Raw genomic sequence first — 24,305 nt, 5'->3', positions numbered from 1 at the left:
AGGTCCCAATTCCGGCATCTGAAATCCCACGTGGCTCGCCAGATTGCCTCGTCAACGCCAGCGTGGCCTTCTTTATGCGACGTCGTTTTGAATTCTTCCTACCAAATAACACGAACTACCATTTTGTCTCAAATATTAGCACAACCTTTCAAATATTTTTAAATTATAGCCTAAATTATTATAATTATTAGGGTTATTTTAAATTGTAAATAAATCATTATAATTATTTTTATTTAAATAGAAACTATACCACGTTTGTGATATAAATAAGACCCGTTATATATAATATTAATTTATTATTATCACATGCTACACACATGAGCGACATTTATATGACTTGTTATATGTCTTAATGTTAATTAAGATATTTACATGACCCTTTATTTAACTTTAAAATTAATCAAAATATCAAATATAATACTTTGTCTTTAAATAAATTATTTTCATTTACATTTTTAATTAATTAGAATATCAAAATATAATATTTATTTTTAAATAGTAATTGTTTGCATGAGAGCGACATTTATATAACTCGTTAAATATATTTATATCAATTAAACTAATTTGTTGCACTTATATGACTAATTATTAAGATGAAGTAGACGTTATTAACACAACTACTAACTTATTGCACTTATATGGCTTGGCAGTTGATATCATACATAGCATTTAGTGGCTGTGAGTAACAGTTGATAGCATACATAGCATTCTGTAACAGTTGATAGTAACATAGCGTACATAGCATTTAGAGTTTGTGAATTTATGGTTGTGATTTTAGGGTTGTAAATTTATGACTGTGACGTAGAGTTAGTTGTGATTCCAATAGCCGGAAACAAATTTTAGGCTAAAATTTAAAAATATTTGAAAGGTTGTGCTAATATTTAAGACAAAATGGTAGTTTGTATTATTTGGTAGGAATAATCCAAAACGACGTCGCATAAAGAAGGCACGCTGGCGCTGACGGGGTAATCCGGCGAGCCACGTGAGATTTCAGATGCCGGAAATGGGACTGGGCTAGTAATTAAAAAGATTGAAAAGTTTGGGCTAACAATTGAGACAATTTGTAGTAGTGGTTTAAATCGCAAAAAACGCTAAAAGTAGTGTTATTTAATAGGAATACCCCTAAATTTTATTATATAAAATATTTGTTCCGCAAAAAAATATATGAATAAAATATTAAATATAATATTATTTTTAAATACTGGTTCAATCACGGTTTAATTTCGGTTTTACCTCTAACCCTTCACCCTCTGTTATTATCGGTTTGATGTCCGGTTCGGTTTTGACGATATTGAGTAAAAACTCTCAAAATAGTAAGCAAGTATTTTGGTAGGATTAGGAATTGTTTTCAAAGTGGCTACGATTATGCGTATACTGATAACGAAAAATTATAAAAGGAAAAAAAGAATGAACTTACTCATAAATTAATGATAATACAAATATGAAACAATCTAAAAACCTCCATATTCCTACTCTTCTCTCATGTAAGTAAAAGCTAATCAATCCCCAGCGATCATCATCACTCTCAGGTAACAGTCCTCTCTTTGATTTTCATAAAATACTCAGTTTCTTTTTATGTTTGTTTATTTTTTAGTTGATTATATGCTTGTCTTAGTTATGTTTTTGTTTTGAAAAGTTCAAATTTTTGGGTTTTTTTCCTGTTTGCTCAAACTGATTGATCATGTAAAAATTATTTACTTTATTTACTTTGGGTTCTGGATTATGTGTCTTGTAATTGATGAACTACATGCATGCTTTAAAATCGTTACTTAAGTAATGTTTTAAGATCAGTTATGGCTTGTGGGTAGATTGAGTTCATTCTAATTTTGACAATTTTGCTGTTATTTTTGATTGTATGCAGGTTTTAAGATTAGTTCTAAACTGGGGATTGACAATGGGTTTCAAATTGAAAAATATGGCATGGGTTGGTGATATTTGCCAGAAATTTGAAACAATTTACCAAGAAGTTGATGACATTGTCAGCCAGGTATCACGTTTGATTTTTGTAATAATTGAATGCGTGTGGCTCTAGGTAGCACGGACACTTCATTCGATCAACGTGTCCCGTTTCGAGAACATTACGGACACTTGATGTTCCGGATACAAAACTTCATCTTTACATAAGAAACCTTAAAAATAAGGCCGTGTCAGTGTCCCGTTTCCCCGAGTCCGTGACCGTGCTACCTAGGTGTGGCTTCATTCTTTGTAGTTATATCATTGCAGTGAAATAGTGTATGCCAAAGCTGCAAGCTTGATTAGAGAGTTTATCTTACTCTTGAATTTGGTTGATTAGAGAAATTATCTTTATCTTGAATTTGCTTACTTGTGCAGGTTCCAGTTAAATTTGTCGAAAATCAGGTGCATACAGTGGGTAGAGGCATGAAAAAACTTTGTTCCGAGGTTGTACATGTAGTGGACCCTGTCAGATGTGAAGCTCAAGCAGTGGCTCTAAAAGGAAATGCTGCTGTTGGTGACTATATTAAGTTGATGATTGGTATTAAGGATGATCATGGACATACAGCTTCTGAAAAGCAGCCCCTTATGGAGCCTAATGATGATTTTTCTGTAAATAATAGTGAATCCAGTAAAGAATATAGTGAACGTGACCTTTTAAGTTCACCGGCTACTCCAACTTCTGAGGAACCCCATGAGGGGGAAATTTCTGATTTAGCTCTACGAAAGAATGACGATGTTTCAATAAATGGAGAATCTGATTTGAACATGGAAGAATTAGTAATAAAGGATAAATTTAATGCACCTGAAGCGTTGGAATCACTATGTCCTCAAGAGAACAAACTGGTGGATGAGACATTGGTTAGTGAATTCATTGGTTCTTTGGATGAGGTTTCACAATTTACTTCAGTTGATGGAGAGGAGTTATGTTCCCCTCAAAAAGTGAGATCAGTGTGCCACAGCCCTGCAAATGACTCTGAAAGTATGTCCGAGTCCTTGAGGGCTGAATTATTTGATTCTAAGAATGAAAATGCACGTGTTTCTGTGGGTAAGACTTCACCTTCGACTTCATTTAATGGAGAGGAGCTAGAGTTTCCTGAAAAGGTGATAACTCTTTTTCACAGCAATGCATGCGTTTCCGACGCCATGTCTAATGTGTCGAGTGCTGTTGCTCTGTCTGAGTTGGGTTTATCAGCTGCCTCCTCTTGTGGTTCCATATTCACAGAACCTCGTACTCTGCATGAAAATTCATTTAATCACATCCTAAAAGAAGTAGTATCTGATGGTGACCCTGTTATTATCAATGCGCTTGACTCTGATAATTCAAATTGGCTCGTGCCTTCTACATCTTATCCAATTAACTACAGTTACAAAGAGGTAGCAGAGACATCACTCTCTTATAGTGTCTTGTCTTTGGAATCAACAGGTTGGTATATCTTGAACTTTAATTTTCTGCAAATAAAAGTTATACTATGTTATGCTGAAGAAGGTTTCCATCAGGTTGTGTTTGTTTTAGTCAATATGTCATTATTCATCTTTGAATATTTGATGGGGTAAGCAACCAGAAATTTGGTCACTTGTGCTGTCTCTACATACGTCGTTCTGTTAAATAAATTTTTATTGGAACTTCACATTTGCATAGAGAACTTCTATAAGGAACATAGTTACAGTTTGAATGACCCCACCCCGGTTGCCGATGGCAAGTGCTTATGTAATTTTAAAACATAGAAACGCATAAAAAGCACCAATAAACTGATTTTGCATACATTTCTTTTTGCTGACACTGCATCATTTTTTGTTCGATGGAAATTTTTTAAACATATACTTGATTTCTGTTTCAGGGAATATTTATGAAGATGAATATGATAACATATCAACCCTACTATAAATGAATATCTAATAAATAGCTATTGTAAACTGTTTTTGGAATTGTATGATTATCTTCATGCAGTGATGTTCTTGGGGCCTTGGAGTAAAAAGTTCCCATACTATATGTTGCATGTGCATATGACGGAAGGTGTTATTTTCTTATAGTCCAAAACCTATTTTGCAGGATGCTCCAATGAGACTAGTTTTGTTTGTGATGGTTTTGAATGCTCTGGTATGGAAACTGTTGATTTGTCTGACGAGGTGAAGCTTGAGAAGAGTTGTGCCATGGTGGCCGACAGTACACTTTATGAAGCTTCTCGAAGAATTCACAATTTCCGGTCATTAAAGGTGCCACTCTTTCTTTATGAATCTGATATTCTTCAGAAGTAAACAAGCAGAATGTTCTTGGCTAGCAAAATTTGACTTTTGTAACTATGTAGTTGAGATACCATTTTGCAGTCAAATGACCAAGCTTAAGCTATTCTTCAATAGCTGGGTTCGTTAGTAGGGGTATGCAAAACCAAACCAAACTGAATAATTGGACCAACGAATTCCGTTTGGTTCAGTTTGACATTATGAGAAAAAAATTAGTTTTTTTGGCTCGGTTTGGTTTGAAAATTGAAAAAAAACAGTTCATTCTTGTTTAAAATCAAACTAGAAAAACCGAACCGACTGGTTTGATATGATTTGAAATTTTTTAAACTTGTTTAAAAGGATTGCTTGAACCAAGGCTTAACATGTTTCTAAAAATTTAAAGTTAAAAAATAAAGATGAACCAAGAAATTCTCTTATCCAAGTTGGACTTGAATGAAGTTGTGTGCCAGCAGCTTGAAAATTTTTGTTTTGTTAAGTGTTAAAGATAATAATAAAAATAAAATTAGAGTCTGATCTTACAGCTTGAGTTTTTTTGGGTGGATTAGTTATTTGACATGATATTCAAATTGATATGATCAAAAGGCCTAGAGTTAGATCGCCGGAAATCTCATTTGATAAATTAAATACTTGAGCGCAAGATAACATAGGTTTGTGTGCTTGTTCAAACTTCAAGTTCAATGCACATTTGCTTGTTGGGTGTGTTGGAGAGAATTATAAAAGTATAGTTAGAATTGCACCTAAGAGTTTGAACTTTTACGTGGATAAGTTACTTGACAGTGAAGACTCTTCAAACTCACTTAGCAAAATCCTTTTAGCGAATGAGACGCAATCTTACGATTCAGAATAATAGTTTACAAGCTTTTTCTTGAGAATGAATAATAGATCTCTCTTCAAAAGCATCAAGCCTTCAATTGTTTTTTGTAGTTCAAGTTATCAATTATACTAATCTTAAATACCTCGTTTTACTGATGTGTTAATTATGCAGCCTACTGACTCCTTTTTGTTCCTTTTAATAAAGAAAAAACTCCAGGGTGTATTTAACTCGAAAAAGAGATTAAGCAAGGAGTATGAGCAACTAGCAATTTGGTTTGGGGACTCTGATACAGATTCTCGCAAAGATACTGCAGAGAGTCGGTTTCCATCTAGCAGAACTATATGCATCGACACCGAATCCGAAATCCAGGACTCTGAATGGGAGCTACTGTAAATAACATGACATTGCAATTTTGGTAACGGCAGGCAGCCTCTTGTTCAGGTAATGCAAATACATACCGTGTGCATAGTTATATCTGAGGACTCCCGCTTCTACATAAATAATAATAATAATCATAATAATAATAATAATAATGTAGAGAACAGTTCATCATAATTCTGATTTGATAACCTGCTATGATGCTACGGCTTTTTCTTGATTTTCTGAACTTTTGTACATTTATAGTCGCAAATCTTCATTCTTTTGAAGTTTTTTATCTTTTGTATTTGAGCTTCTACAAGTAGGGGTGTGTATTCGGTTTGAACAGAACCATAAATAAAACCGAACTGGCTTTATTAGGATTCGAATTATTTCAAACCGAACGTAACTAAACCAGCGGGTTTAATTGATTTTTTCAATTCCGTTTATATTAAAAATGTACGGAATTTTTTTTACTTCTGAAATCAAACTGAAACGAACTGAATTTTTCGGTTTAATTTTTGCATAGTCGTCTACAAGTTTTGATCTTGAAGAGTGAAAAGGTCACAATGTCTAATCTTTATGCTATTACAAAAAGGGTTGATGATTCTGTAACAAATGTGCATATAAAATGTGATTCCAAGTATCGGGAACTCCCGGTAAACACCAGTGGATACAATCGGCAAACTTTTTCGGATCCGATCTTTGTTCCTTGTTCAAGAGCTTGCCCTTTCGTTCTCCATAAATTGCCGTATGAGCATCCTTCCTGTATTCGGACAACTGTGTAATGTTCATCAAAGTTACATTTATTTTTAGGTTTTGCAAGACATCACCAACAATCTTCATGATCTGGAGATTTGAACCTGTGCCCCAATATGGTCCTTTTATTGGGTACGATTCGTTGAAGCAGTTCTCATCACTTCCTGGTCTCCATTCCCAACTCCTACAGTACAAATTTGTTTGGTTTTATTTATTAACAACCCGATTTTGCATCTAAATAATCACGGTCTCCGAATTTTACTCTCTCCTTCAACTGTTTTTAAAATTTAAAATGTATACCAACTGCCCATGTATTTCAAATTTACATCTCAACCGTTTTCAAAATTTAAAATTTATCTAATCAGTCCCCGTAACTTAACTTTGTATCCCAATTGTTATGGCCATCGATTTTTTTTTGAACACCGTCGATAAGTAATTTACTAATTTTAATGACAAACTACTCGGGCACATGCCACTTCAGTAAACGGTGTTAGAAAAAATCGGCGTCATAGACAGTTGAAACATAAATTTGAAATACCATAACGGTTGAAATACATTTTAAACTTAGATGGTTGGAGGAAAAAAGTAAAGTTCGGAGACTGTTGGTGAAAATTATCCGACAAGAATAGAGAGATGCAAAAAGTTGCTTAAGAACAAAATGGCATAAAAGTAAAACTGACCACAAATGAGTAGGAGACATGCTCATGAAGAAGACTTTCTGCTTGCGAGGATCAATGTTTGAATCTACCCAATTTCCCCATGTTTCCATTGCCAATTTATATGCATTTGTCACATTATATTCTCGAACATCGTCAGATGACCCATATCTGAGACCAAAATATTTATCATCACTTTGATAAATAAATAAATAAAACTGAAGATTTTAGTATTAGATAATTAAAATCTCTTTAAAAAGAGGACTTCATTAAAAGAATTTTGTTTCAATTATGACCAGTTCCGCTTAATTGAACTTTATTATTGTTCACGTGGCAGCTAATGAATTTTTGTGTGTTTTTTTTTTGGTAAGCCCATCCAGTTTCCAAGGTTTTGCCCTGACTAATCCGGATCCGACCCGCGTCGCGCACCTGGCATGGTGGGTGAGTCTACCAGTGGGAATTTTCTGCATTCACAAGGACTCGAACCCGAGACCTTGCTTAAGCGATATCAAGCCGCTTACCACTTGAACCAACCCCCATTGGTAATTTGTGTGTTTTTTTTTATTACTCTATTCAGTTAAATGAATCTATCTTTGGATAGTCCACTATGTCGCGTGAGTGACTTATATTTAATTTATTCAATTAAAAAAAATATAGTTGAAATAAAATTCTTCAAATCGGACTATAATTAAGTTAAAATTTGGAAAATTCATATCTACAATCTAGAGAATATTATTTTAAAGACCTAATGGTGTCAAAAAGCCAAACTCTTTCTATTTTTTGAAAATATATTAAAATCTTTCAAAAGTTGTAAATATATCCAAAAAATCTATTCATTTTACAAATTTTTTTGATTTAATTACGTAAATAATAGCAATTGAACATGTGAACTTTTTTCAAAATTGAACGTAAAAAGAATTGTCAATTATAATGTCACATTATTCTGATAAATCAATTTTAAAAATTATCAAATCAAATTATCAAATCAAGTTTATATAAATTGGAATAGGTATGCAACTTTTGAAAGGTTTGGATATATTTTCAAAAAGTAAAAAAAGTATGCCTTTCTATACTATTAGGCCTATTTTAAATGGTTGAACGTATGATATTTACAATATTTGAGACTTGTAGTACTAAGAATGGAATACATACGTTGCATTGATAAGAGGTTGGTGCATCCACCAAACATAGCTCTCAAACACCAAAATATCAACATTTTCCCAAGCCTTGCCATGTTTAGCAATAGAGTCAAGATTGACGAGCCTTTTATGTACCGTATGATTTGTTGCATGATCTGAAATTGACTCCACCATAAATGGTGCCCAATAATACTCTATTGTTGCATTGTATTCCTGATATTCATTTACCATATGTTACTTACACACAAAAAAATAAATTATTTATGCTTTAGTTAATTTTTAAAGACGTATTTTTATATATGGAATTTTCATTTCCGATGAACAAACAAATTCATCGCTAAATGTTTCATTTAGCAATAGATTTCGTGACATTCTTGCGATAGACAAGGCTCGAAACTTTAAATGTTTACCTCGGCTTTGAAGATCTTCATTGGCGGAATTCTGTGAAAGGACTTTTTTCCATCAGGAATTACGGATTGCAACATGCACACCATTGATTCAAATTGACCTCTTTGCAATGAGTCTCCTATGAACATCAATCTTTTTCCCCTCAAAATGTCTAGTAGCTTCAACGGATCAAATCTGCAGAGTGTCAAACCTATGTTAAATAAGCCATGTTGCATGGAAATTTATCGAGTTCGTCATTTGAACCACTCCATCGGAATTCAAATACGGTTTTTACTCTGTTTTTTTAGTTGGGAGGGATGGAGGTTCTCAAAAGTGTCTAATTCTTTATCTATAGAGTTCTTTTTTTAATGAATTTTATCTATAGAGTTAAGTAGCTCGTTTGTCTTTGTTCGGCCTTCCTTACAAAAGCACATTACTTAGGCTATCCCCATCACGAAACATACGCACAAGGCCCATTCGCTTCATGCACGTACGTTCCATTTTCACGCTTTCAGAACTTCTATTATGTCGCACACAAATAGAAGTGCCGAAACGAAAAATATTAAAATGAAAAACAGCAAATTAATTTCTTTTATAAGTTAGTGTTGTGAAGTTTCAAAAAACGTTTTCGAAAACATAAATAAAACTCGATAAATTTTCGTGCAGCATAGGAAGCCTTAACAAAGTCACCTTGGCAATTCGCATCGGGTAGGCTTCCACCTCCAATTCTGATAGAAAGAATCAGGTCTACCATTCCTCAAACAAGTAGTCTGTTTAACCAAGTAAGGACAGCTCTCTTCTGTATAAATAGGATCACTTACATTGTCCCATTCCCATCTCCCTTCAAACACATTGCACCCTTTTTCAAACCTATCTTCACCCGTAACGAACACCGACTTTTTATTATGCTTTCCATGGCTGTACACTCTTTGGTTGCTCTTCAAAGTTTCTAGGACTAATCTTGAAGTTCCTAGTACGAGAATGGAAACTAATGCTGCCGGGAAGAGACATTGAAGTTTGCGATCAATAATTGATGTTTGGACCATTTTTGTTTTTTAAGGTAAGTATTGGGGTGTAGTGAAGGAGATCGATTGGGTTGGTTTCAGTTCATTTTTAAGTTTAATGATAGTTTTGTTGATGGTGTAGCTTCAACTTTAAGTCTAGACAAATTAAATGTTTCATGCAACTACCGGTTGGTGTATGTATATTTTTGAGGTGAGGTTTTAATAGAAAAAAAGAAAATTCGTTTGTCTAATTTTATGAATGCATCTTTTTCAGGTTTTGGCTGACATAATTTATTGATAAATAATATGTTCAAAAAAATTAAAATGATTCAAAAAATGCTATTCAAATTTAAGAGTTGTAGATTCCAAGTTCTCCTACTTCCAAGTTATAATTAAATGGAAAGGATTTAGTTTTGGCCTTAATGTTTATACCAAAGTATGAATTAGCCCCTCATAATAAATTTATATATAATATGCTTTCAAGTTTTAAAATCGACTCAATTATACTCCTCTTTCACCGTTTCACAGAAAGAGCATAATTGATCCATTTGAAAAACTTCGAATGTATAATTAAGGCAAATATGTCACGAGTTCATTTATTCAGAGAAAAATATTAAGGATATTTTTACATTAAACCGTATATATCATAAATTTCAAACTCTAAATGGACGTTCAGTTTAGTTTTTTCGGTGGAACTTTTACTTTTTACTTTTCAAAAAAGCTCCACTTAAGCATTTGGTGAAGTTTTTTAAAAGTTTTTTGGAGCTTTCTACACCTCCAACAATTGTTGTTGAAAAAACTTTATTGTAAACTTTTTGCCAACAGCTGATAATTATTTTAATATTTTTAATTATTTAGACAAAATTATCCCTACTAAAATTGTAATATCCCGATTTTTCTGGCAGTTCCGTTGAGGTTTTGGTGTAGCTTCAATTTAGTTTCCGGTTGGCGATCGTCCAAAATTTTAGACGATCCTCTGTTTATAAATTTTTAAAGGATCGTTTAAATTTTGGACGATCGTCTATCTGTTGCAATATTTAAATCTAAAATACATTTTAATTTTCATTTTCACTCGAATTCAAAAAGTCAAACACCATTTTCTCTCTACACTTATTGATTTCACTCAACCTAAACCTAATCTTGAAAGATTCTAAAATTAAGCATCACATTTGAACACTCTTTTCAAGTTTAATAGAGATTTTGATGCATGCATTTCATATTCTTGAAGTTTTTGGAGTTGTTCTATTCTTAAAGCTTCATTTTCTATTTTCAAGCTATTGTTTCAATGTTTGATTCTTCATTAAGGTTAGTGCATCTTCTATCTTCATAGTTCATGGGTTGCATGTAGATTTAAGGGTTTGGTTATTTTGATTTTGTTAGTTTCTTGCTTTAATGCTCGAGTAGTTTCTGCCATGTCTTGTTCTTGATCTTAATTTTGTTAATTTTGACATGCAAGATGTTAATCTTGACGTAGGAGGGCTGTAATTATCATGCATGAAGGTTTAGCATGATTTTGGTTGGTGTTTTGTTGTTTCCACATGCTAATTGATGGTATTAAGGTGTAAGCATGTTCAATTGGGAAATTTCTCAATGTATTTATGACATGCAAGTGGATTAATTTATGGTTACATTTATTTTATGAAATGTAATAATATGGAATTGAATAGTTATTTCATAAAGAATGAAATAGTTATTTTTTAATTTTTCAGAGGAGTATTTATTTAACAAATTTATTTAACAACAATTCTATCGAATAATTATTTCATGAATCAAAGAAAAGAATAGTCATTTTATATAGAATAATAATTCCATTCCGCACCTATTTCATGAACCAAACATGACATGTGTTTTATATTCTGAAAATTCAAAGTCATGACGTTACGTGCATGTTTGGTTACTTTTTTGGTTACTTTGACATGCTTTAATCATTTAAGGGTTTAATTGCCATTTTTTGCAAATTTAGGAACCTAAAGGGCATGTTTGACAAGTTTATGTATATTTATGTGCTGGAAATTGGATCTCTTAGAGATATTGCCGGTTGAAACATGAATTTCCAAAAAGGCTGAGTCGGGGAGTATTAGAATCTTTAGTTCTGTTAATAGTGAATAGCGAACTTCAATTCTTCGGGCCATCATTCTCACCTTTAGAAGGAGGATTAATCTTCTCAATACTCATCATTAATCACTTCTTCAACTGAATTTTTTGGAATATGCCTAGAATTCTAATTTGTATTAGGATTCTAATTAATGAAGTATTTAGGAGAAGGATAACTTTGTTATCATTGGCTAATTAGGAAGTATAAATCCAATTAGGATTAATACTCCTAACACCATATAGATTATTTATTCTTTATATATAGCCTACCTTATTCACCTTTTAGTCTACACCAAAAACCGAACACACAATGTAGACATTGATGTGAATAAAGGGAAAAAAATGGTGTGTGTGGTGTGAGGAATAAAAGTTAATTCTAACCCTTTCGGGTTACTTCTTGTAGAGAGTTAAAAAATTTGTGGGTTTTTTTTCTAAGGGCATATTTACTAGAGATGTTCTCTATTTGGTGATTCTCCACCAATTTTGTTTTCCTTTTGATGATTAGTGGATGGTTTGATTCTTTCACCCGTGGATGTACGTTTTAATGCAAAACCATGTAAATCTCTTGTGTTATTTATTTATTTTGCTATATTATTGTTTGTTGATCAAATCCTTATTAAATACCTACCGAATGGTTTCGATTCCGCTGCGCATACCAATCCGGAGTCATGAACCGATCACGACAATTGGTACCAATGATTCAATAATCGGTATCAATGTTACAACAATTGGTATTAGAGCCAATTTAGTTAATTAGAGTAACTAATGATTAATTAAAAACTCAATCTCCAATTAAGGTGCCACGTCAGCATATGGGTGTTTTCGTACCGGTTTTTCCAAGTTCAGGATAAAAGTGATCCGGTTTTTCTACTTTGGACGTTTTTTATACTTTGTGCCAAGTTGAGGGGGTTAAATGATCCTTTGTTCCAAAATTATTATTTGGAGGATTTCGCAAGGCGTAATTACTTGACACAAAAAAGATTATTTGGAGATAGAGAAGCCACCAGTTTGAAGTACCGAAAGTCGTTGATTCAGATTGAAGATAGACTTGCGTATGTAAATTCTTTTGGAGAATTTTATGATGGAGATCAATATGTCACTTTAAACAAAAAGAAGAAAGGTATGACTTCTCTAAACACACAACTATTTTGAGGATTTTATAGACCTTTTGTAAGATGAATGATTGAGGTAATCTCTTTATACTCTCATGAAATTCTACAAGTGATTTGGATCTAATAATTGCTTTTAAGAGTTTGTTGAATGAAGAGTTTGTTTGGGCATAATCAGATTTTGATAAAATCATGATATTACAAAAGAGATTTTGTTTTGATTAAGTAGTAATCTTAGACACAAGATGGATTACAACGTTTGTAATTTGGAATGACGTCATTATTGGATCGCTCATAAGCCAATTTGTTTGGAGATAGACATAATATTTTTTTTATCCGAAATTTATGCAAATTCAGGTTGTTCATATCATATATGTGTCAATTTCAATAAGTTTTCCGTCTACAACTGAGTTGATAGTGGAGTGTAGTTATGTGCAACGGTCAATACATGCAGAATTTTGGATATTGGTTCAGTTAAGGGCAAGATGCATAATGAGACGGTTAGAACAAGAATGAATGTTCAACATGATTTCTAAATGCACATGTCTTGTATCTCAATATATAAAACTACGAGTTTTATGGAATATTTGGCGATAAAGTGAGAGTGGATGCTGCACTTGTGATGTATGCTCATTGGGTTGGTCGACTTATGAAGATTAAGGGATATGCTACGACCTCAACATTTATTTTTTGATTTATTCATTATAGGCTACTAATGACGTTTGTTTCTGGTATCAGTTTAAAGACCAGCAAATTTCGAAGTTTCGTGAAATTTTGATTGATACACCCGAAGATAGTAAATCTTCAAGTCATTTTGGTTTCAGCAAGTTCAAAACGTTCTTGAAGCTTGTATGGTCCTCCTCAAAGAACCTGCTTTGGAATAAGTTCATTTTGGACTTAGATGGAGAAGGTGGAGCACAATAGTAATCACAGTTTAATGGAGAATTCAAGTCAAGGTGGAGATTGCTGGAATATGCCTAGAATTCTAATTCTAATTTGTATTAGGATTCTAATTAATGAAGTATTTGGGAGAAGGATAACTTTGTTATCATTGGCTAATTAGGAAGTATAACTGGAGAACTAACCCTCAATTTCCTGAACAAATCCCAATTGCTCAAGAAAATTGATGATTTTGGATTCAGATCAAAATTCAACTTGCTCACTTCCACATCAGACTCTTTAAGATCTTGTATCACTGGAGAACTAACCCTTTTTCAGAGCTTTCTTCCCTGCCATAGAAGCAAGAACGTAGCTTAGTATGGAGATAATCGTTTTTTTTAGCATGCGTTCAGAGAAAGAACAAACGGTTTTAGAAAGAAAAAACAGTTTTATTTTCAATATTTTGATTCAGTTTGAATCAAAAGGAATTGAATTATTTTCAATTTAAAAAACCGAACCAAATTTTTGGCTAATAATCACCCATGACACCTCAACTTTAGGGGTACGGGCGCTAAACCCCCTGATGTTCAAAAACGGGCGCTAAACCCCCTGAACTTTGAGGCGGCGCTCACTAAACCCCTTTTGGACGAAATATGACCAAAATACCCCTGGCACCGTTTTTTTGGTCAACTGACTTTTTTTCAATAAAATAAAATAAATAAATAGTGGCGCCACGTCAGCTGCCACGTCACCAAACTACCCTAAAAAATTAAAACACCTAAAATACCCCTAAAACACCCAACCCAATCAAATCAACCCAATGACATCCAACCAAACCACTTTCACCCGAACCGCCACCACAACCACCACCACCACCACCACAACCGCCGCCGCCGCCGCCACCATAACCACCACCACCGCCGGGATCTGTTCCTCACTGAGGAACATATCTGGATCTATTCCTCAGTGAGGAACAGATTTGGATCTGTTCCTCAACTGAGGAACAGATCCGACAGATCTGTTCCTCAACTGAGGAACAGATCCGACAGATCTGTTCCTCAACTGAGGAACAGATCGTTCCTCAGTGAGGAACATATCCGACGGATCTGTTCCTCTTGCGGGATCTGTTCCTCTTGAGGAACAGATCCGGAAGATGACCGGAAATTTTTCCGGTCATCTTCAACGGAGAAGATGACCGGAAAAATTTTCCGGTGTGGTCCGGTCGGGTGTTGAGTTAATCTTTTGATTTAGATTGGGTTGATTTATTTTTTTGTCTTTTTCTAAATCAAATTAGGGGTATTTTGGGTGTTTGAAATTTTTAAGGTATTTTACTGACGTGGCAGCTGATGTGACAGTGTCAGATTTTTTTGAAAAAAGTCAGTTGACAAAAAAAAAACGGCGCCAAGGGTATTTTGGTCATATTTCGTCCAAAAGGGGTTTAGTGAGCGCCGCCTCAAAGTTCAGGGGGTTTAGCGCCCGTTTTTAAACATCAGGGGGTTTAGCGCCCGTACCCCTAAAGTTGAGGTGCCATGGGTGATTATTAGCCCAAATTATTTGACAATTTAAAATCAAACGGAAAGGAATTATTGGTTTATACAAACCAATTTCTCCATAAAAAGGTGAAATTCTTATGTGAACTAAGTTGACCATGTAGAATTATGAAACAAACTTATCGTGCGACACATGATAATAATAAAAATATTCAAGAATCATAGTTGTTTTATTATCCAAAAAAAAGATACGTTAAGTGCTGAGAATTGCTCGTACTACTCTTCTCAAACAATCACAGAGCCTTTGTTGCTTACAGTACTAAACAAGGGAACTTTTCCATGGAATAAACTAACAAATATTTTCTTGATGAAATGAACCATGAACTTAAATGTGTAAAATGCAACAACAAAAACAACTATCATAGTCCAAAACCATGAGTAGGTATAAATACTAAGATCAACCACTTTATCACCAGGCGCTTTAATGGCTGCAAGTGTGACTAAATAAGTAGCAGATGTAAAAACCAATGCTACACACATACCCATCAGCAAAATCCAAATATATACCTTTTTCTTCAAAGGAACTCCGCTAATAAGTAAAAAAATTGTTGTTAATGATGCTGAAAAGGATATTGTGTTGTCGAGGATAAATTGATGATGTCTTGTTTTATCAGTATATGCTAATATTGAAGTTCCTGCTTTGCATGTTCTCATTTGTCCTTCTGATGTAAAACATTCTTTATTATCTGATTCCCAAACTCCTCCTGGTGGATTCATTGCTGCTTGGAATGCCATTCCTGCTATTACAGTTGCTACAACCATGAGATTTCCTCTTGCTTTTTCTAACCAATCTCCACCATTCTCTGAGTTATTTGAGTTTTGTCCTGATGGAAATTTTTTGATATTTATTGGGTATTCTTTGAAGATTGAAGATAATGTGGTAGCTTCCACTTTTATATCAGGTATTGATACCAAGTACTTGATTGTCTGCAAATATGGAGAATTTTTTAGCGTTTTAAAAACAGAACCACTTTGACTATTAGGTCAAATATATTGAGCTTTACACTCTGTTTGAATTGAGGGTTGAGAAGACTTAGTAAAGGTTGACAAAGTAAAAAAATTCCACCTCTGATTGAAATTTTTTTAAAAGGTTTTGGAGGGTTGAAAAATATTCCTCAACCCTCCTCAACCCTCATATGCCAACCCACCAAATTTGGGTGTTTAATTATTTTTAACTGGATTTTTTTATAAACTCGTGTTATTTTATTATTTTCCCAAATGTGAAAGGGTTAAACATAATTCTTACATTTCTTTACCGTCCCTTCATTTTCTTTACTTTATTTTATCTTCTCGCCCAAATAAAATCCTAGCGAGCTGTTAAATTATTTCAAAATGACTTATTTTTTAAGGTTATCAAACTTCAATTTTTATTTCTAAAAAGTATTTTCATGATGCGGCCACCCAAATTAGACTATTTAAATAATATTTATCACATCAATAAATCAAATTATAAGCCATAAAAATTGGTACCCATTCTTAATTAAAATATATAATTAAAATATGTTTGCCGATATGATAAATATTCTTAACTTAGTTGGCCACACAGGCGAAACAACATCATGAAAGTCTTTAGGAAATAAAAAAAAGCAAATTATTATGACGCCTCACATTTATTATAATTAACAGTTTGATACTCTTTGTTTGAAAATCCTATTTATTGGTCCATCATATTTAATTTTGTTAACTATTAAATCCTTTTGTTAATTTGAGGTACCAAATGTTAACGAAATTGAAAATAAGGTACCTAAATCGTTTGAAAGTGAGGTATCAAGTTGTCTAATAAAATTGAAAATGACGGACCAAATGTTTAACGAAATTGAAAGTGAGATAACAAATCTTTTGAAAGTAAGTGCTGAAATTAGCAAAGGGGTCTAATAATTAATAAAATTAAAAGTGACGAACCTGTAAGTAGGATATAAAAAAGAGAGTATAAAACTGATAATTATATATAATTGGAGGACCTGATGGTAATTAACTCAGATAAAAAGTAAACTTTGGTTATCATAAAAGAATAAATTGAAATTCAATAAACTAAAAATTTGGTTACCTATAAAGTGTTTGACTCGTAATTATTGGTTCACAATTCAACTAGTTGAACAAATTAAAGAAAAAAAAATAGATGTACTTATACATCATATACATAATATATTAATTTAGAATAGTCTACATAATTAAAATATAATGTATATATATTCTAACTAATGAATAGGTTGAAAATTAGTAAATGGATTACTCTCTTTTTATTAAATAAAGAACTAGTTAACCAGTTCAATCACTTTCAAATTAAAGGTTGGACAGTAGTTTTCAGCTTTAAAACAAGAATTTAATTAGGTCTTTAAACACTTGTTTTCATCAACTTAAAGACTAGATAAATGACTTAAGTGTCAATTTGACCTTGAACAAATAATACCAATTTTTCTTATCAATTAGTCCAATTAACCTTTTAGTTTGTACCAATTACACCAAATGTACGAATTTTGAAACAACTCAAGAGGCTTATTAGTCAAAAATTTGGATTAATCGGTTAAAATGTAGACCAACTGATTAAAATTAATAAATTCAGGAAAAATAATTTAACCCAAAAGATAATTACTTTCGATTTTTTGAGATTTGACATATTATACTAGTTGAACTTTGACATTTAAAAAAAAAAACTAAAAATACCCTTCAGGTTTGTAATATTATAATACTAAAACACTCTTCCGTTATATTTTTCGCTAGTCAAGCGTTAGTTAGGAAAAATAATATATTGTATGCTCCTTGAAATTTGATATATTATACTAATCGATCTTTTTATTTTACAATATTACACATTTTACTATTATATATAATTTTGAAAATGTTAATTCTTCAAATTTAATAAGATAAAAAAAACATATATAATAAATATTTTTTTTAACTTTTGATTATATGTCGTACTATAATTGACTTTTAAAGTAAAATAAACACATATAACAATAAGTGTTTAATAATAATAGTAATATATTTCTAAAATTTCATAAAATAAGAGAAATTTTAAAAATTTATATTACAAATAATAAAAAATAATAAAAGTTATATTTTAATAAAAAAAACATGTCAAAACTATAGATTATCTTGTTTATAAAAGTACAGACGCATAAAAACAATTAAACAGATCGATCATCACCTTTAATTTATCATATCAAAAGCAATATATAACAGTTAAAGAAAATTTCAGCAATAGTTTATAAGTATAGTTATTCATATTATTTTAAATGTGATTAAAAGTAACTAATAAAGAGAAATAAAAAATAAAACTATACATTCAAGTTAAATTTTTAAATTCATAAAAGGCACCACTTAATGACACATAATAAAATACAAACTAATAATAAGTATGCATTATTGATTTTTTTTTCAATTTATCTATTTTGTATTAAATTATAAAAATATAATAATATCATGAATGTGTATTGCTATGTATAATTATTATAAAAATAAATTACAATTGGTAGTGACGAATCCAGCCCCAAAATTGAAATAGGTCACAAACTTAATTTAAAAAAGGATCATAAAACAAAAAATTATACTAAATAAATAATTTTTTTCTGATTAGATCAACAATATCAATAAAAATCAATTCGATTTTTTATTTTATTTTATTTCAAATGCAAAGAATTTGTCTTAATAAAAAGGAAAAAACACATTAACTATATTGGAAAAGAATTAAAAACAATTAAGGGTATGTATTTGAAAAATATTTGTTGAAATTTTTGAAATTAGAGTTTTATTTAAATAGAGTCTGTGCAATATGAAAAAAGATTATGTTGATTTATATAATAATTATATTTGATACATATTTTCTAATTTTAATAGTTTTTGAGGCTAATTTAAATTGTATATTAGATTTTATTATACATATTTTTCTACTGAATTTTTCTTTAATCAAGTCTGAGCAATATAGTAAAATGGTACATTGCTTTTACTATTGTGCAGAATTAGAAAATATAATTAACCCACAAACTTTTTTGGATAATTATTAACCTATAAACTTAAGATATTAGATTGGGTAATATATGTTTCTTAATGTGAGGTAGGCCCAGGCCCAACTTGGTCTTATCTTACATCCGTCTCTGACAACTGGACATACTAATTATAATTAAAAATGTTTTTTTATTTATCTATATGTTTTTTTATCTTATTAAATTTGAAGAATTAAACACGGTGACAAATATATATGGTGGTTAAGTGTGTAATACCGTAAAATTGAAGGATGGATCATATAATATATCAATTTTTAGGCGTCATATGTAAATTGCAGATAATACCTCCACTTGTTTCATAATCACAGCCAAATGCAAGACACTGTTCCCATCATTATCCATGGAGTTAAGAAATTCGGCATCTTCACTAAAAAACGGCACCAACAATTTCAGCGATTCCAAATGGCTATACTTAACACACAAGTGTAAAACAGTATCGCCACCGTTGGTTTTCGCCCGAGATGATTCAGGACAAGCTCTGATCAACTGCTGTATGACCTCAGTTCGTCCTCTCATCACCGCTAAATGAATAGGAATTCTTCCATTCTGATCAGGAACCAAGCAGACGTCGGCGTTAATGCTCAACAACACATTAATAATCTCCATATTTCCCTCAGCAGAAGCCATATGAAGAGGAGATTGTCCTTGAGAGTCCAACTCGGCGGCGAGCTTCGGTTTCTGGTTGAGAAGAGATTTGGCGAAATCTGCATGGCCGAGCAAGGATGATATGTGGAGAGGAGATTCAGTGAAGGTGGAGAGTGAAATTCTGTGGAGAATGAGCGGATCTTTTTGGAGTAAAATGTTGAGAGTAGATGTATCACCTTTTATTGATGCTTCGTATAGATTCTTCATGTCATCTTCCCTATTCTGCATTTCTATTATGGTTGTTCTTTGCAATTTTTGAATTTGTGACACTTTTTTTTGGTTATATGTTTGCAAAAGTCTTTTTCTTGTTTCTCAAGAATGATAGAAGAACTAGTATTCTTTGACTACTCACCAAATATATAATATAATATAGGAAAGTCAGCTTTGTATTATACTTACTCTTATAAATATATTTTGGTTGATCAGACATTTTTACCATATTGTCCATATTAATACTGTTTTTGTATTTGATTTTTTTAATCTTACTAATACAAGTTAAATTTGAAAAAATAGTAATAAATAATTTGTTGATATTTTAAAACAGCAAGTATTATAAGTGATAAATATATTATGTACTGAAAAAAGTAATTAAATTAATGTTATGATGTCTAAATTTTAAAAAAAAGATCTGAAACTCATAATAGATACTACCATAGTCGTGTAGACAGTGGTGAAGTAAGAATCAAACCCATTGAAAGCTACGATGACTTAGTCCATGATCATGGTGGAGGCCATATGGTGACACCATGATCTAGACCACGACCATGATAACACCACAGCTATAAAAGACATCTTCCACTCAATTTTATTTTAAAGCGTGGTTTCACCGTATATAATAAATCAGCTTTAATCAAACTTTATAAACTTGCTTTATTTTATAATTTTGGCATTTTTACTTTACACATAGAGTTTTCTATTCACATTTATAATAGCTCGTTTGTAACTTTTTTGACATTATAAATTATTAATTTAACCTATTAACATTAACATTAACATTAATATTAATTCATATATATGAGTGCAATACTTTTATATTTTTATTATTATATTCTTTTATAATAAATTTAAATATAAAAAATATATAAAAATCTGCATATATTCTTTTATTATTTCTATTGTATTTATATATTATTTTTATGTAATATTGTTTAGTGTGTTTATTTAGATGTAATTTTGAATTTATAAAATAATTTTTTTATTATATGTATTTGATTTGATTAAGTAAATTTTAGTTCTTTTATATTGTTATATAGTAAATAGAGGCGGAACTATGGTGAGATGGTTGCCAACCCCAATTATGAAATGTTGGAGATCGATGAGTACAATTTTTTTAGCCAAATGACATATCGTTTTATCTAAAAAAAACTAAAGAAAAAAGTCAAACGACATGCAGTTCCGTATTAAAAATAGTCGCACGACAACCGTTAGATAAAAAATAAATTTGCCCACTTGATCCAATTTGTGCATTTTACTTTCTGAGGAGTTAATAGTTTGACTTTTTTTTTAACTAGGGAAATAATTTCTTCAATACAATTCAGGTAAGTAAAGCTTCCCGAGCCTTATTATATATTTTTTTAATTTATCCTCAACTAACTTTTTCAACTTTTTTAAAATTCATATAAATTTTTTATTTTACTTTATAAAATATATCTGTTTTATTTATTAATTGTTATTTATAATAAAATTAAATATTTTTATTTAATATTATTATTGATAATTTTATATTATGTAAAATCAAATGATAAAATTATTAATTTTTTTGTTTTAATATTTAAAAACTCACTAAAATAGTATTTGAATCGCGAGATAAGAACCAATAAACGAGAATTAAATTATTTATTGATGTTATACAAAATGGACAATGTTTATTTGTTTAACAATGTAAAGATATATGAAAAGGCATTTATGTATTTTAATTTAAAATATAATATATTATATTAAAATTAAGTTTGTACTTCTTAATAAGTAAAAAATCAAAACAAGTAATTTTTGATAAATCTCCAAAAAAATTAACTTTCCGAGTATTACTATAAACGAACAAATTGAGGCCTAACTGATAAGGACAAATGAAATAAGATTAAATACTCAAAATTTCTTTTTTTATTATTAGAATTCTTTTATTTTACGAGTAGAACTCTTTTTATTCACTTTATTAATTTGATTGAGAAATTTATGTGTCAATTAATACTCTAAATGACATATGATTTTACACTCGATCATCCGAAATAATGAATTGTTGGGCAGATTTGGTATATGAAATGTTTGATTTTGATTTTTAATGTAGTTTTGGGTGGTTTGTTCAATTTTGGAAAGTATAGTAAGTGCACTTTTTACAAGTTTGAAGGCTATTTTTGAAAATTGGTTTCCCAAGGGGTTGTTTTATTGAAATATTTTGATCAAAATACTTTATTTGAGAATTTTGGTTTCTAATTGATTAGTTATGCTTCAAACAACATTATTGACGATTTTCGATCAATCGGGAAGTGTTCGGCATTTTTGCCATATAATAATTTTAGAGCCATGGAGGCTGATTTGAAAAGTATTTTCAAAAGGTTTTGAATTTGTCCTAAAGTTCACACGCGCTTTGAATATGTATTTTGGCAGTTTTTACGAAAAATAGGGATTTCTTGTTTTATGCTGAAATTATTTTAAATTTGAAACTCGTTTTCGAAATGAAAAGTAGGATAGTATATTTCTGGATAACTTGAGTTTTAATTTAGTTTTGATATATTTTTAACGTATTGAGGGAATATAGGTTTCGGGCCTGGAAACGAGGTTTCGGCCGAAATGAGCGTGTCGACGCTGCAGAAAAATGTTTTAAAGGTTAGGAAACGTAATATGAAATTAAAGTGGTTGTTTATTTCAGAAATATGGTTTTGAGCCGGAGAGTACGTAATCAAGACTCGAAAATTCATTAAGTTTTACATTTTGTGGTTTTTCTCGATTTATGTGTTTTGTCGTGTTTTGGCTTAATTGAATAATTGCACTCTTTGGCAATTTGAGGGGCTAAACAGTAATTTTTATTAACTTGAGTTTTAGATTCCTTAGGGGTAGTTTTTTATGTTTGTATGAGTGGTTTTGTTTGTTAGATTTAAATTGATTTGATTTGAATGGTTTTGGTCAATTTTCAAAGTAAAACACTAAAATGCACTTTTACAAAATTTAAGGGTTATTTTGTAATTTGACCAACTATGCAGATTTTTTGCAAGAGGTTGTTTTGATAAATATTTTGATTCAAAATAATTAATGGAGTTATGTGGAATCGATTTAAAGGGCTTTTCTTCGAAAATCAATTTTGACAATTTTTGATGAATCAGAGAGTTTTTGGCATTTTGACCAAGTGTTGGTTTTCAAGCCTTAAGGAGTTTTTTAAGATAAGGTTTTCAAGGAAAATAGTGTTAAATGTTTTTGGATTAGTCCTAAAATCTAGATGCGCTCCGAAAATGTGTTTTTGGCATTTTTACGGAAATGAGGTTTTTGTGTTTTTAGCCGAAATAGTTTTTATAGTTAGACTCGTTGTCGAAATGGAAGTGAGTTATTTTAACTATGTTTTTGAGATGTTAGGACCGTGTTGATGGAAATCTGGATTACGGGCCTAGAAATGAGGTTTCGGCCGAAATGAGCGTGTCGACGCCTAAAAGTTAGTAGAAAAGTTTTGGAAAGTTGTTTTGGAATTTAACGTGAATTTTATTTCGGAAAGATGAATTGTAGCGGAGCGTAGTTGGGATTCGGAAATCCTACAAATGGCAATTTGTGGTTTTACTTGATTTACGTGTTTATGCGTGTTTTTGTGCTATAGAGTGTTTGCCTTGTGTGTTGTTTGTCTCCTTGAATTTGGTTGTATAGAAATTCTAGAGTTAGGCATGGTTGTTTTCGTATCGTTTGTACACCCGCATATATTTAGGGAGTCAGAGTCGGGGTAGATCTCGAGGAACGATCCAGTGATGGAGATTATACCATTATTACACGGTTTTAGTGAGTTGTAATTTGTTATATTTATATTGTTAAGTAAAAACTATTTTAATACGCAAAATATGTTCTTTTCGTTTTCAAAATTGGTTTCCGATAATCGTATGGAAAACGTGGAATGGGCATCATTAGGACTATGCGCGCACCGATGAGAATCAGTATAGGATTATTGATCATACACGTGTATCTGAGGTCATAGTATACGTCGGTTTATTAATATTCTCGGGCTTGGTTTTAGCGATGTACTCGTGTAATAACCTAATTTTTTTGAGGTATTACGTGTAGTGCCACGAGGCATAATTGTAAAGTTTAAGAACGAGAATATCATATTAAGATTGGATAATAAGGACTTAGACTGAAGTGGGTCTATTGGAATTATCGTAAAATAATAATATAAATGGAAAATTATTATGCGATAAATTGGATTTAATCGAGACAAAAAGGGAATAAAATAAAATAAGTTGGAAAGCCAGAGCTAATAATATTCACATCAAGGTCCGTGAAATATTGCAAATAAATGATCGTCAAAGTTTCGTAAGTATACGAAATCGTTTTAGAAGAAAGTTTGACGATTAGTTAAGAATAAGGGTTAAAGTGCAAATTAGCCACTTTAAGGGCTAATGTGGACTTTTAACCACAAACTTCCGGAGGAAGTTGTGTTTTACTCTATTTTCTCAAGATAAGAAAATAATATCGATAAAGTGGTTATCGATAGTCATTAATATGAAAATTGGACGAAAAA

At 31.4% G+C, this 24,305-nt stretch overlaps 3 protein-coding genes across 3 annotated transcripts; 1 reads left to right on the top strand and 2 right to left on the bottom strand.

The window, feature by feature from the left end:
- The first annotated feature begins 1,327 nt into the window (after positions 1 to 1,327).
- Positions 1,328 to 5,767, top strand: LOC126669673 (uncharacterized). The gene is made up of 5 exons (XM_050363198.2): positions 1,328 to 1,529; positions 1,862 to 1,987; positions 2,332 to 3,379; positions 4,007 to 4,170; positions 5,216 to 5,767. The coding sequence occupies exons 2-5, from the start codon at positions 1,895 to 1,897 to the stop codon at positions 5,402 to 5,404; spliced, it is 1,494 nt and encodes a 497-aa protein (XP_050219155.1). The 5' UTR covers positions 1,328 to 1,529; positions 1,862 to 1,894; the 3' UTR covers positions 5,405 to 5,767.
- A 92-nt stretch (positions 5,768 to 5,859) lies between these two features.
- Positions 5,860 to 9,486, bottom strand: LOC126669674 (protein trichome birefringence-like 31). Its single transcript, XM_050363199.2, has 5 exons — positions 9,000 to 9,486; positions 8,333 to 8,504; positions 7,936 to 8,135; positions 6,808 to 6,954; positions 5,860 to 6,311 (listed from the first exon to the last, which is right to left on the bottom strand). Exons 1-5 carry the CDS (start codon positions 9,353 to 9,355, stop codon positions 5,957 to 5,959), a joined length of 1,230 nt encoding a protein of 409 aa, XP_050219156.1. The 5' UTR covers positions 9,356 to 9,486; the 3' UTR covers positions 5,860 to 5,956.
- A 5,608-nt stretch (positions 9,487 to 15,094) lies between these two features.
- Positions 15,095 to 19,864, bottom strand: LOC126670680 (ankyrin repeat-containing protein ITN1-like). Its single transcript, XM_050364487.1, has 2 exons — positions 19,235 to 19,864; positions 15,095 to 15,872 (listed from the first exon to the last, which is right to left on the bottom strand). The coding sequence occupies exons 1-2, from the start codon at positions 19,820 to 19,822 to the stop codon at positions 15,171 to 15,173; spliced, it is 1,290 nt and encodes a 429-aa protein (XP_050220444.1). The 5' UTR covers positions 19,823 to 19,864; the 3' UTR covers positions 15,095 to 15,170.
- Between the last annotated feature and the right edge of the window lie 4,441 nt (positions 19,865 to 24,305).

The sequence above is a fragment of the Mercurialis annua genome, linkage group LG2 (genome assembly GCF_937616625.2).
Source record: "Mercurialis annua linkage group LG2, ddMerAnnu1.2, whole genome shotgun sequence".
Classification (NCBI taxonomy): Eukaryota; Viridiplantae; Streptophyta; class Magnoliopsida; order Malpighiales; family Euphorbiaceae; genus Mercurialis; species Mercurialis annua.
This window is presented reverse-complemented; position numbering and strand designations above follow the sequence as displayed.